We start from the raw sequence: 14,504 nt of genomic DNA on the forward strand, positions 1-14,504 counted from the left end.
AAAATTGTACTGAAGTAATGCAGCAACAGTTCACAATAAACCCAGTGGAACAGCTGCCCAACCCGGTGCACTTACGGTTTTCAATAATGTAAAGAGAGCAGGTATCACCCAGATTTACAGCATCTGTTAAGAGAGTAGAATGCGGCCTGGCCGTCTTGTGCCCAAGCGGGATGAAGCACAGAGGAGTTGGGACCCTACACTTTCCCTCCATGTCAGGAACCCTTACCTACTGCTAGTACTGTCCCTAACAGGGGGGCACCTTTCCCTACACTACTGACTTGCATAAAGAGCACCAAACCTGATAGCCAGGGCCTTAAAAAGATGGCTGCCAGAGTCACATGGGACGGCAACATCCAACTGGATAGCTTCTCCAGGAAACCATAGAGGAACATTGCTTCCTCGCCAGCTGCAAGGCTGCTGTGGGTGAGCGCTACCTGCAGTGGAGAAAGTAGACTGAAACTGCTTACATGTAGGTCCCACATGCATATGTAAATGGCGATTGCACCACACAAAGCTTGCCGCGGACATCAGACCTCAAACCTGTAAAGACTTTTAATGTGTCACCTATGGAGATTTTTAGGTACCGTTTGTCGTCACGGGCAAGCAGAATTTTAAATCTTGACGGGATGCCTGAATGTGCCTTGGTACTTCTACAATTAAAGCAACGCCCTTAGCACTGAAGATTGTTCCCTCCAGGTCATCGTCATTTAACCACACCCACTTTTTTGCTGTGGCGTGCTACACACTCTGTAGGCTACTGTCTCCCTGAAGTGTCCCTTAGGCTGCATTCACACCTAGCTACTAAAAATGTGGGAAGAAACTTGCTGAAAACATGGCAAAACACAGAACACACTTCCGGCGCCATTATTTCCTAATGGCACCCCAAATATGGGTAGCAGTCCTGCATTTTGTTGTGCATTTGCCATGTAAGAAAAGTAGCACAACACTGAGTGCAAAATATGCTTGGCTCAGTGCCACAAAAACACCAAATAATTTTTTAGCTATTTTGGTGCGCTTGTTGATTGTAGCCATGGTCTTCCTATGCTACGCATCCTGCAGGTATGAATAGGGCCTCCTGCTTAGGTTCTACAGTTGGGAGGTACGCAAGCTCTCGCCCCTCTGCTATTGGACATTACTGCTTAAAGTTTAAAGCAGTAGTATACTGCTGTTTTATTTTTTTTTCTGGAACCTGCAAGGTAAAGCCATAATGTGCTAGAATGCATCACATACTAGCACATTATGTGAAACTTACCTTAGAACGAAGCCCTCCAACAGCACGCTGTCACCACTGACAAAGCTCTTCACCCGTCTTCCTTCCTTCCAGGTTCGCTGACTCCGGGTGTGTGAGTGGCTGGAGCCACGATGACGGCACTCCTGCGCATGCATGCAGGAGCCGCCGTTTACGGTACAGGGCTCTGAAGGAACGGTCCGTACAGTAAATATCTTCTAAACAGTGCACTTTTAGGAGATATTTACAGTACCTATAGGTAAGCCTTATTATAAGTACAAATTGTGCATGGGAGTTTACTCCCACTCTAACCTTGACGTGTACGGACAGATCTACAATTACTCTCTTCTACACATAGCTGGAGAAGGTGCCTGCAATCCGGACACGTCAGGGTTAAACCCAAACCGTCCAATAGCAGAGAAGCTAGAGCATGGTGACTTCCGTGTGGAAAAAGTGTCTAGGTGGTGGGCAGCGCAGCCTGTGTTCCCCCCGGGTCACCGGATAGTGGATACAAACAACTATAGAGCATTTACGTTCCTGCCGCTCGTGAATGTGCCCCGAGGCGTGCGTGCGTGCGCGCGCACTCCCGACGCCCAGTGTTTGCGTTTCATGGTGGAACGCAGCAAGCTGTGCGTGATGACGCAGAAGCGGGAGGGGTCTCTCCCATGGGGCGCACGCCGGATGAGGGGGTGGCGGCCTCTGGGGACATAGGGGATTTAAACAAACGGTGGGAAGGTGTGTTTTTCTACGGCGGTGTGAGTCCGGTGATCTCTGCGGAGGGAAGTTCCGGCCAGGCAGTGTCTCTTTGTTGTCCTTCTCTTCGTTCCCGCACGTTGTTAGGTATGGTGAGTCCTGTGTAGTGTGCTCTCTGTTTGTTTCCTCTCTAACCATTCTTCCTACCTTCTCCTGGGGGAGGGGGGGGGGTCACGTGGGATCCTTTAAGGCCAGCCTGGTCATATATGGGTCACCTATAGGCCTTGTTCACTGTGTGTGTGTGTGTGTGTGTGTGTGTGTGTGTGGAGGACTGGCTTCTCCCTCACCCACATGTACAGGTGTTCCATGCCAGCAGTCTATTCATGTCTGTTGGGGTGCAGCGGCTGCACTGACCCCCCATAGTGTGTCCCAAGAATGCAGGCGGTGTGACTTCAGGGATGTTGCCCACACTGGAGTTATTTTGGGGTGCAGCGGCTTCACTGATCCCCATAGTGTTTCCCAAGAATGCAGGCGGTGTGACTTCAGGGATGTTGCCCACACTGGAGTTATTTTGGGGTGCAGCGGCTTCACTGATCCCCATAGTGTTTCCCAAGAATGCAGGCGGTGTGACTTCAGGGACGTTGCCCACACTGGAGTTATATTGGGTTGCAGCGGCTGCACTGACCCCCATGGTGTGTCCCAGGAATGCAGGCGGTGCGAGTTTAGGGACGTTGCCCACAATGGAGTTATATTGGGAGACAGCGGCTGTGTCCGTGCAGCAGATGTGTCTCCCTAGACAAGAGTAGGGCTGCCTGTACATCCCTGTGTGACTAAACCCCAGCCTGCCACAGGCCTATGATTTAATAGGCCCTGTGTGAATGAGGCCTAACACACCATTGTCTATTAAAGTGATTGTAAACAATAACCTTGCAAAAAAAAAACAAAACATTCAGTTTTAAAATGGAAATGAAAGGAGAAACGTGTTTTGTGTGCACTGTTGCCAAACGTATTGGGAGGCCTGCCTTTAAATGCACATGAACTTTAATGGCATCCCAGTCTTAGTCCGAAGGGTTCAATATTGAATTGGCCCCCCCCCTTTGCAGCTATAATAGACTGGGATGCCATTAACGTTTTTTTTTTTTTGTGTATGTGAAGGCAGGCATCCCAATACTTTTGAAAATATAAGTGTGTGTGTGTGTGTGTGTGTGTGTATAAGCTTGTCGGGGGGGAAAAATGGGGACAGTGAAGTTGCACTCTGTAGAGCTCATTGAGGAGAGATCTGATTGGAGGGAAGACCCCCCCCCCCTTACACAGCACACAGGAAAAGAGCTGAGGTTGTCAATCAGCTGGAGGTCCCTCCCATGTCACCTTTTCCCTCTTGGTACCGGGGGGGAGGTGGAGCAATGATCATCCATTCATGTGTCTGAAAAAGTAATGGGCTTTGTAGTTTTCTTTTGAGCAGTGGACATGGCTTCAAGAGTGACCACTCCCTGAATGGGAGAATAACTCCCACACCCTGTCGGGAGGGGTTGGTCAGCTTGCAACAATGTTATAACATGCAGTATAAACATGGGTGGTATATGGTGTAAAAGGTAGGTTTTGGGCTTAAAAATAAAAAATCTTGCATGAAGGTCATGGTGAAAAAAACGTTTTTGGTGATTTGATAAGTGCCATAAAACATCTCCTGTAATGGGTATTTTACTCCTGGTATTGAGGGCATGAAGCTGAATTGTTCTATGTACAGTACATAACCTCTAGAATAATGTTTGACTAGGGTGTGTTTTTTCCCTTTCCGTCATTTCAGGACAGCCACAATAGAGAGATAGTCTCCTCCCCTTCCTCTGGAAACACTGCGCCAGCCCATAAAATCTCTCCTCCCCTGCCAGACCTCAGTTATTAGTGTTTCCTCCGGTGGGGAGACACTGTGCAGAGGAACCAGGCCGGGTGCAGTCAGGGAGACTGTGGCCTCTTTCTAAAAAAATCATCCCTAGGGAAGCAGGGGCTTCCAAGATGAAGAGTGGCGGTACATACCGCAGCTGAAAGCCACCCCTTCCTTGCCGAGCGCGGCATCAGGTCGTGGGGGACCCCTATCGCGTCCACAGGGCCGCAGCATGGAGACAGTCCGCTCTCCCCTGTATTCATACAGGCCGCAAAATTTGGAACCAGCGGGCCGGACGACGGGTGACGTCATTTCCGGCGGGGGGGGCGGACGCTTTCCCTTTGAACCGTGACTTCCGGTTCCGGGTCGCGGGGCTGATAGGGGGCCGGGCTCAGGCTGGAGTGAGTCGCTTCACATGTACACAGTGTGAGACTCTACACAGGCAACCACCTGCAGTCATGTCTGAGGCTGATGCTGCAACTCATTCGGACGCTGTCTCCAGCCTTCCAAAGGTAAGAGTTCCCTGGGGAGGGGTCCTCTCTATCTAAGGTTTGCTCTCCCTCTTGTATGGTTCCTTACTTAGAGGGAGGGCAGTCCCCCTGGGTGGTCAGGGGGTGGGGGGGTGAGCGCAGTTCCCTTAAGATGGATCTGGTACTCCCCCAGGGTTGTTTCCACTTAAACTTGCTGGAAGTAATATGGTTTTTTTGTATGTATTTTCAGAAATCTACAGAAAAAACAAAGTCCACTCATGTCTCTAAAAGGAAGTGTGCCTCTTGTAGAGACAGTTTAGGGGAAGCATGGACTAAAGTTTTATGTAAGGAGTGCATAGACTCCCTGGTTAAGGAAAGGGAATCTGAACAGCAGTCTGGGTTGGCAGCTTCTGTGAAAGAGCTGTCATCCACCTTTTCATCTTTTAAAACCTTTTTTGAGACGTTCAAGCTTCCCTCTAAACCCATTCAGCAGGACACAACCCCGCCTCATGCTCAGGGCTCTGCACCTGCCAGATCTACCAATTTAGTTATGGCAGAGGAGATGTCAGGCCCTTCCGGGGTGGAGCAGAGGCAACCGGACAGTGGCACGTCTGATTCCCATGAGGAATCAGAAGGGGAGGACCAGGACGGGGAGTCCAGGAAAATCTCCAGGTATAAATTGTCCCTGGATGAGGTGGAAGATCTCTTGGGGGCAATATATACAACCCTCGGGATACACGAGGATAAAAAACCCCTATCTCTCCACGACCTTATGTATAAGGGCTTGGGAGATCAAAAAAGAAAAGTTTTTCCAGTACATGAAGTGCTGGTGGAAACGATTAAGAAGGAGTGGCAGGATCCTGAGAGGAAACCCTTCTTTTCTAGCTCCCTTAAGAGAAGGTTTCCATTTTCAGAGGATCCAGCGTCCATTTGGAATAAAAATCCCAAGTTGGATGCCGCCTTCTCTCAGGTCTCTAGACACACAGACCTGGCATTCGAGGATATGGGGGCTTTGTCGGATGTCATGGACAAAAGGATAGACTCACTTCTAAAAAAGACGTGGGACTCAACTGTGGGTAACTTAAAGCCAGAAATGGCTGTTACGGTCGTAGCCCGCAATTTAGAGCACTGGCTTTTCCAGATTCAGGAGCACATTGAAGCTGGCACAGCCAAGGAGACTATCCTAGCCTCGTTCCCCACGATTCTGCGAGGAATCGCATACATTGCAGACGCCTCAGCAGAGTCAGTCCGTATGTCGGCCAGATCAGCGGCGCTGGCGAATTCGGCCAGAAGAGCGCTCTGGCTGAAAACTTGGCCGGGGGACACCGCCTCCAAGGTCAAATTGTGCGGGATACCCCTGACAGGTGATCTACTCTTTGGCCCTGGTTTAGAGACGGTCTTAGACCGTACAGCGGACAAAAAGAAGTCCTTTTCCGCCTAAGAGGAAAGCCCCAGCTCAGACGAGAAAGGGGTTTCGTCCGAAAAAAGGCAAGGAATCTCCCAAGCAAGGGAAGAAAACTTGGGGCCAAAGAGGCAAGGGCAGAGGAGGGGCGATTTTTCGCCCTCCTGAGAAGGCCCGTAAAGATCAATGACTCTCTAGGGACGGTGGGAGGAAGACTGGGGGCCTTCCTTCCACAGTGGGAGACCCTCTCACCCAATCGATTCATCCTGGGGGTCATAAGAAGGGGGTATCTCTTGGAATTCTCAAGACCACCCCCGCAAAGGTTCCTTGTTACGAAGCTTCCCAGCTGCACAGCAAGGGCCGAAGCTTTGGTGGATGCCCTGAAGGAACTGGAGATTCAGAACGTAGTTCACAGAGTACCAAGGGGGCAGGAAGGAGAGGGGTTCTATTCCCACGTATTTGTGGTGAAAAAGCCCTCGGGAAAATTCAGACTGATTCTGAATTTAAAACCCTTAAACAGGTCAATTTGCTACAAAAGGTTCCGCATGGAGTCAATCTTTACGGTCAGGGCCCTGCTACCACACAACGGTTATATGGTGTCTCTGGATCTCAGAGACGCATATTTACACGTCCCTATCGCAGAAACCTCCCAGAGGTTCCTCCGTTTAGCAGTAGACCTGCAGGGCACAATACTGCATCTGCAGTTTCAAGCGCTGCCCTTCGGGCTATCCTCCTCGCCCCGCATATTCACAAAGGTACTGGCAGAGGCGTTGGCCTTCCTGCGACTCCAGGGGGTATCAGTTATAGCCTATCTGGACGACCTGCTTCTTTTTGCAGTATCCCCAGAACAGTTGATCAGAGACCTCGATCTAACCAAGAGGGTTCTAACAGGTTTGGGGTGGCTGCTGAACTTAGAAAAGTCCAGTCTCATTCCCTCACAGCGCATTGTGTACCTGGGGTACCTGTTGGACACTACGCTCTCGAGAGTTTTTCTTCCAAGGGAAAAAATTCTAAAACTGGACAGAGCAGTTCTCTCCCTCCAGTGCAACCATCTGGTGTCCAAGAGGTCCATAATGTCAACATTAGGCCTGCTAACTTCTACTCTTCCAGCAGTGCAGTGGGCAGGATTACATTTTCGCCCCCTACAATCATATGTACTAAGAGTATGGGACCACAGTCAGAGGGATCTAGACACCTTAGTACAGGTTCCCCATCAAATAAAGAGATCTCTTTGGTGGTGGAGGAAGGAAGTGAACTTGTCACAGGGACGTCTGTGGCTCATCCCAGTCCCACAGATCCTAACCACGGATGCAAGTGGCAAGGGCTGGGGGGCACATCTGGGATCCCTTCTAGCGCAAGGCACATGGAAGGGCGACGAGCTGCAGAGGTCTTCCAATTGGAAAGAGCTGAGGGCAGTAGGCCTAGCCCTCAGATTCTTCAAAAAGGAACTCCAGGGCCACCATGTACAGGTACGGTCGGACAACTCATCCACCGTGGCCTATATAAACAAGCAGGGAGGCACCAGGAGCGGAAGTCTGCTGGCCCTAGCAGAAGACATTCTAAGCTGGGCCGAGTCCAACACTCTCTCACTCTCAGCGGTTTTTCTGAGAGGGGAGAGGAATATAATCGCAGATTTTCTCAGCCGGAGGAGTCTAAAGGAAGGAGATTGGGCCCTCAACCAGGAGGTTTTCAATCTCATATCCGAGAAATGGGGACCCCCGGAAGTGGATCTTTTCGCTTCAAAAGACAACGCGAAAACCCCCTGTTTTTTCTCCCTAAACGCAGGGGAAGGAGCACTGGGAGTGGACGCATTATCTCAGAGTTGGCATTTCAGGACATGTTATGCCTTCCCTCCTCCGGTACTATTACCGGCGGTTCTGAGGAAGTTTCAATTAGAGAGCACCTCTCTTATTCTGGTAGCTCCACATTGGCCGAAAAGGGCATGGTTTTCAGTCCTCAGTCAGTTAGCAGCGGAACCTCCCCTTTTCCTTCCACCTCGAAAGGATCTTCTGTCGCAGGGTCCAGTCCTCTGCCCACAGGTGCAGCAGTGGAAATTAGCGGCCTGGCTACTGAGGAGGGTATATTAAGATCCAAGGGGTTTTCAGAGAGCTTGATCTCTACCCTCCTCAACAGTAGGAAAAAGGAGACCCGTAAGATTTACAAAAAGGTCTGGCTCCTTTTCAACAAATGGTGCATAGAAAACTCCTTCTCGGTGCAGAGTCCCGTAGCTGTGTTGGAATTTCTGCAGTGTGGAGCGGACAAGGGTTTATCTGTAGCTACCCTTAAAAGTCAGGTTTCAGCACTCAGTGCTTACCTGGAGAAGTCTCTGGCTACCAATCCATGGGTGGTCAGATTCTTTAAGGCACTGTCAAGACAGAGACCTACCAGGGGTCCTCCCTTTCCCGGGTGGGACCTATCTCTGGTTTTACAGAGCCTTACGGGAAGTCCCTTTGAGCCATTGGGCAAGTGCCTGTTAAGGGAACTTACCCTAAAAACAGTATTTTTAGTTGCAGTGACAACTGCCAGGAGGGTCAGCGAAATTGAGGCGTTATCAATTAGACCTCCTTTTTGTGTTATTTTGCCAGACAGGATAGTCCTTAAGACTGATCCAGCTTTTTTGCCTAAGGTGGCGTCAGGCTTTCATAGAAGCCAGGAAGTAGTCCTACCCTCGTTTTGTCCCAATCCTTCAGGTGAAAGGGAACTAAAATTTCATTTTTTAGATGTAAGGAGGTGTATCCTACAATACCTAGAGATGACTAAAACAATAAGGAAGTCTGATTCTCTATTTATTTTATTTTCTGGGGCCAGAAAGGGTCTCAGAGCGTCCCGACGCACGATTGCCAGGTGGCTTAGATTAGCTATTGGGCAGGCATATTCTTTAGCGGGGAAGGAGGTCCCTAGAGGCATAAAGGCACACTCCATCAGAGCAGTGGCAACTTCCCAGGCAGAGAAGGCTGGAGCAACGCCAGAGCAAATATGCAAGGCAGCAACATGGTCCAGCTACTCCACTTTTGTTAGACATTACAGAGTGGACCTGGTGGCGGCAGGTGAGCAGGCTTTTGGGCGAAAAGTTCTGCAAGCTGTAGTCCCACCCTAATTGGTAAGTGCTCGATTATCCTCTCTATTGTGGCTGTCCTGAAATGACGGAAAGGGAAAATTAAAGTTACGTACCGGTAACGTCTTTTCCTGTAGTCTTTCAGGACAGCCCTAGTTACCCACCCTAAGCTTGGGGGGGTCTTATTAAAGACCAGAACGCAATATGGTAATGATATTGATTGGTATGTTATTAATGTGTTCTTGTGTCTCCCCAGCGGCCGGAGGTACTCTTGAAAGAACTGAGGTCTGGCAGGGGAGGAGAGATTTTATGGGCTGGCGCAGTGTTTCCAGAGGAAGGGGAGGAGACTATCTCTCTATTGTGGCTGTCCTGAAAGACTACAGGAAAAGACGTTACCGGTACGTAACTTTAATTTTTTTTTTTTTTTTTTTTTTTTTTTTGTCAGAATGCCCAGACACACAGGTTTAACTCTTGGCGTTGCCTCCCTTGTGGGTACTACAGTAGCATGTCTCGTTCTGTGGAAACTTATCAATCGCCGGAGACGACAGTGTTGTGTTGGTGGAGATGTCAAAGACTCTTCAGCTGTGCTGAGCCATGAGACCTCAATCTCGGATCACCTTCAGAATCCTTCAGAAGTAGAGGTCTCCAGCTCTTCTGCAGTAGAGAAGATCCTACAGGCAGAAATCAAGATAGTATCCAAAGCTGAAGAATGGAAAGCTGTTTGGCCACTGCTAAGGAAAGATCTTGATGTGTTCCCGGTACTTGGCATGGACTGTGAGTGGGTATGTAACTGGGTTGATTACTGATCTGCCGGTGAACCTATTGGAAAGTTGGTAGACCTCATTAATGTTGAATATCGGGCACACTCTGCTGCCTGCAGAGTGCCCAGACACCCTGGAATCCAAAATGCTCTAATGCATTATTAAAAAATAAATGTGTTAATCACCGGACACACAATCTTGACTCCTTATGACTGTTATGCTGCCACTTACAGGTGAGTGGACACTGGCAAAAAAAATCTCCGCCCCGTGGTCAGTGCTTCAGTTTTTCTGCCAGGGGTTATTTGTTAGGGTTGCCTTGGCTGTTGAAGCTAGGTTTTGCAGACAGGGAAGTCCATTTGGTTAATTGTGCTCTTTTCAGGGTCAGTAAGGCTACTCGAGTGAGATTTTGTGACCTGGATATCTTATTGCCTGTGTTGGGAGTTTATGTCCTCACAGGTATGTTGTTAGCCTTAACTTGGGTTTCCTCCAGACGGGGTTAATCGGTCTGGCCTTGAGGCATGATCAAGGGTCATATTGTGACCTTTGGGGTCCTCTTTTTGAGGCAGATTGCTTCTCATTCCTTGACGCATGCCTTTTTATAGTGTAACATGTATTTCCCCTCTGGTCAGACTGCAATTAGCTCCATGGATCTTGGCTTGGTTCCATCTGTTTTCCAGAAACCTCAGTTTGAGCCATTTGGGTCTTCCTTTAAGATAATTGGTGATTGTGTTTTTCTGAGTCTCCTTGCATTTGGCTGCTTTTCACAAGCTTACAGTTTGAAAGGGAAATTCTGTCATTTTTGGTGATTACTCTTCCACCAACAGTGTAGGTGCCTCATGGGCTATTTGTAATCCAGCCTCAGTAGCTCGGGTTTATAAAGCTGCAGCCTAGTCTTTGGTTTACACTTTTTTAAAGTGTGTGTGTGTTTGTTAACCAGGTGGCTGTTGGAGCCTCCTTAAGATGCTTCCTTTTTGCTTGCAGTGTTCTTTGCAGGCTGTTCTGTTACACTCTTATGTTTAGTGCTTTGGGACATTCCCATTGTAAGGCTTCAGGAAGACTGGCCTGTGATGTATGATGAAGTACATGGAATTTTTAGCTTGCCCGTAAAAATCAATTTCTTGGAGTACATTAGAAGACCAATTTCACCCTTGTGACTTATTGCTTGCTTGAAAGTTTGTGTTCCAGTGTCCCGTTGCCTGTAGGTGACAGCATAACCCTGCCAATAAGGATTCAAAAACACTGTCCCAGAAGGTGTTTTACAGGTAAGACCAATCTTTTGTGGATGTAAAAACTACAGTGAGTGCAATGTGCAGAAAATGCCTTATTTTATAAAAGGGTGCACTCATCCTTTAGGAAAACACTTGGGCTATGTATAAATGCTTTAAGCAGTGCATGTCTTTAGCCGGATATTTTGGGACTGTGGTGGATTAATCAATCTAGTAGTTTCCCCTGTCTCCCCTATTCGCTCTTGCAATGGAACCCCTAGCAATTATGACTACATCAAAGCCGAACATACAGGGGTTCCGGTGCCCGATAGACAGGATAGCATTGTTCGCAGATGATGTCCTGTTCTTTCTTTGGGATGTCGTAGCCTCACTAAACCCAGTGATACAAATTGTGGGTGAATTCAGGCACCTCTCTGGTCATCAACTGGGATAAGTCAGCTTTGCTGCCGATTGATGCACCAGATACTATTGAATCTCCCACTTGAAAGTAGTGACCAACTTGAAATACCTGGGTGTTTGGATTGCGAGAGACCTAAACCAGTATGCTAATAACTTGGCCCCATTGTTGAAACTGAAGCAAAAGGGAGAAATCTGGTGCCGTTTTCCCCTATCTATTGCAGGGTGTTGTAATCTAATAAAAATGATATGGCTACCGCAGATATTGTATACGCTCCACAACTCTCTGATCTGAATAGGTCAAAAGTGCTTTGACAAAATGGAATCCCTTTTTAGGGAAAAGGCCTTTAATTTGGAAAAGGCCAATCTAGGATAAGCTTGCAAACGCTGCAATTACCGATTAAAGATGGGGGGGGGGGGGGGGGGGTGTTTATGACGATTCCACATCCGAGATTATATTTGTCATCCCAGCTGCAACATCTAGTGGGTTGTGGAATCGTAGGTAATGGGAATCCTAATAGAGTGGTGATAAAGGGGGTCCCACACAATACATTATTGGAGGCACTTGAGGCAGATTCCTTTACTGATAGATTCCCGATGATAAAATTAGTTAGCAAAGTGGCAGGTAACAAAGGCATTAATGGTGTATAATGGGCTGACAGAATATACCCCTTATGGCACAACAAAAACCTGGCTGAATTAAGGGTATCGAGACCCGGGGACCTGGGAAAGGTAAGGTATTAGCCGCCTGATCCAGTTATTCGAGGGCAACCTCATGAAGTCTTTTCTAGATCTAAGGCAGGAATTTAACATGTCAAACAAGACGTCCTATAAATACTCTAATTTCCAAGATTTACACTAGCGGGGGGAGAGGATTATAAGTGGAGTCGGTTCTCTTAAGAGCAAAGAGGGGTGGGAGAGAGACAGACCTAAGGACAATAACTATGGCAAAATGGGATAAGACTTTAGAATAGGGAGCCCTGGTCTCTATCTCCCCTTCACAGAAGCCTTCATTTGTTTCTAATCCATAGAGCCTATTGCGCACCCCCCCCCCCCCCCCAAAAAAAATTTAAACTTGGTTGGAAACAAAATGAGTGCCCCAGGTGTAAGGCGACGGGAGACCTTTTTCAGAGCCCTGCCCGGTACTACTGAGGTAGTGTTGAGATGTCTGTTTCAAGCGAGAAAACTGATCGCACAGAAGTGGCAGGCTCAAACCCCCCCCCCGATGGTGGAGAGTTGGATTGTAACTATCAATTCCATGGTTTGGAGCGAGTGTTGTACATTAGGCAGTATAATCTCAAAGTTTGAGACAATGTGGGGACCTTGGCTGCAGAAAATGGGATGTCCTGTATGAGCGCCTCTGCCGTTTTTTCTTTTTTCTTCTCTCTTGCATATGGATTCTTCCTTTTTTATATCTTCCCCCCTGTCAATGGTGAGATTTTCCTCTTCCTTTTCGGTTATAGAGCTAGATAATCGGTATGCTGACAGGTATAGATAATTGGGTGATGTGTGGTAGGGGGGAGGGAATAGGTTGGGTTGGAGGGAGGGTGTAGGGATAGAGTGTAAACTTTTTTTTTTTTTTTTTTTTGTTACTATTAGGGCTGGGGAAAATCACTTTAAATACACTTTTTTTTATTTATTTTTTTCTTGTGCAGGTGTCTGTAGATGGGAGAACAAATCCCATCTCCCTTCTACAGATGGCTTCCCACAGTGGCTTTTGTGTCCTGGTTCGCTTGCCCCGATTGGTCAGTGCTGGCAGCACCATTCCAAAGACTCTCCTCACACTTCTGGCAGACAGCGATGTGCTGAAGGTTGGCGTAGGTTGTAGGGAAGATGCATCCAAACTAATGAATGATTATGGCCTGTCAGTGAAAGGAGTAGTTGATATCCGCTACTTGGCAATGAGACAGAGGTAAGAGTTTCATATAAGTTTTGAAGGTGCTTTTATATTTGCAAGTCACATGCTTAAAATTGCTGATTTCAGGTTTATTCAGTAAATGTACAGTAACAGATGGCAATAAATCTGCTTCCTGAATAAGGTGCAAGGCTGCATGTAGTTGGGAAAGGCTTGACTCCCTCTGATGCAGGAGATAGTTTGGAGCTTTTTTTTTTTTTTTTTTTTTTTTTTTTTTTTTTCTTGCCTTTGGGAATGTGGTTGCCTGGTGCTTGTCAGCTGAAGCGAATGTAGCCTTTCCTTCCTGTTGCATCCTTATGTCCTGTGCCAGGTCCAATTACTGCTGGTGAGGTTAGCGGGGTGGGGGGAATTCAGCAAGGCTTTGCACACACCAAATAGTGTGGGTTTCTTTGAAGAAACCACTGCAAGAGTGGATTCCATCAGGAAAGCGGCAGCTCTGTTGGGCACTAATTATTACATCACTGTCCAGGAGGTAGTTAGAGGTTTCTCGTGTTGGTCCTTACTTCGCATTATTCTCTCGGCTCTGTGCAGCATGCGGTCTCTGGGTTTGTTTGGGCTCCAGTGTTGTGGCTTAGGTTGACCCTTTTCTCGCATCTGCACAGTATTATGTTGTGGTTTAGAGGCAGTTCTTTCACCTGCGGACCTTAATTCGGTTTTCATGGGTCAGAACCACCAAATCTCCATCCTTTCACTTGTCAGAGCTGGGAAAAAGGTGCTTTGAAATATTGTGGGGCTCTAAGATATGCCAAATTTCACCTGGGTGTGAACTTAAGTAAGCAGCTACAAATAGTGCCACTGCTGACTTTTGTCTGACTGGGCTCCTACCAGTCCATAGAAATCCACCACTTTTCGCTGCCGCTGATTCGGGTTGAAAATTGTCAGCTGAACAGTGCCTACATCCTTTCAGATGCTGTCACTGTTCATTTATTGTAAAATGCTGCTGCATGAATACAACAGCTGGCAGTGCACATTTGTCAATCTATGCTGTTTTTAGCCTGTGCAGCTTAACAAGAGATTCTACACCTGGGTGGCTAGGCTAAGGACTGGTAACTTGCAGTAAGTAAATATTCTTGGATTTAGTTAAATTTTGCAGCCATAATGAATGGGTTGTCATGCTGGCAAGGTTGTAGAATGCTTGGAACTGGCTTGACCAAACTAAATTTGCTATATAAAACTGCTCCTTTTTATGCAGATACTTTCATTTGGCTTCATTTTTCCCCCTGTCCAGGAGAGACATTTTCCAGAACAGCCTAAGCCTTAAATCTCTGTCTGAGACTATTTTATGCTACCCTTTGGACAAGTCTTTTCAGCTTCGATGCAGTAACTGGGATGCAGATGAATTCACACAGGATCAGGTGCGTCATATGAAGGGTTCAAGAACTTATTTTGAATTGTGCAAATTGCCTGAAGTCTCTGTGCTTATTAAAGAACGTTCAGTCTACACAGTACGGTACTTGGATACTTAAAGTAGAACTATAG

General features: G+C 47.5%; 1 protein-coding gene across 1 annotated transcript in view; it reads left to right on the forward strand.

Moving 5' to 3' along the window:
* The first annotated feature begins 1,849 nt into the window (after nt 1-1,849).
* EXD2 (exonuclease 3'-5' domain containing 2) overlaps nt 1,850-14,504 on the forward strand; it is a 33,347-nt gene continuing 20,692 nt past the window's right edge. Inside the window, exons 1-4 of the mRNA XM_073610142.1 lie at nt 1,850-2,068; nt 9,173-9,509; nt 12,766-13,022; nt 14,254-14,380. Of these exons, the coding sequence (XP_073466243.1) occupies nt 9,174-9,509; nt 12,766-13,022; nt 14,254-14,380 (720 nt within the window). The 5' untranslated portion in view covers nt 1,850-2,068; nt 9,173. The remainder of the gene's footprint in view (nt 2,069-9,172; nt 9,510-12,765; nt 13,023-14,253; nt 14,381-14,504) is intronic.

This window comes from Aquarana catesbeiana, linkage group LG13, assembly GCF_042186555.1.
Source record: "Aquarana catesbeiana isolate 2022-GZ linkage group LG13, ASM4218655v1, whole genome shotgun sequence".
NCBI classification, from domain to species: Eukaryota; Metazoa; Chordata; class Amphibia; order Anura; family Ranidae; genus Aquarana; species Aquarana catesbeiana.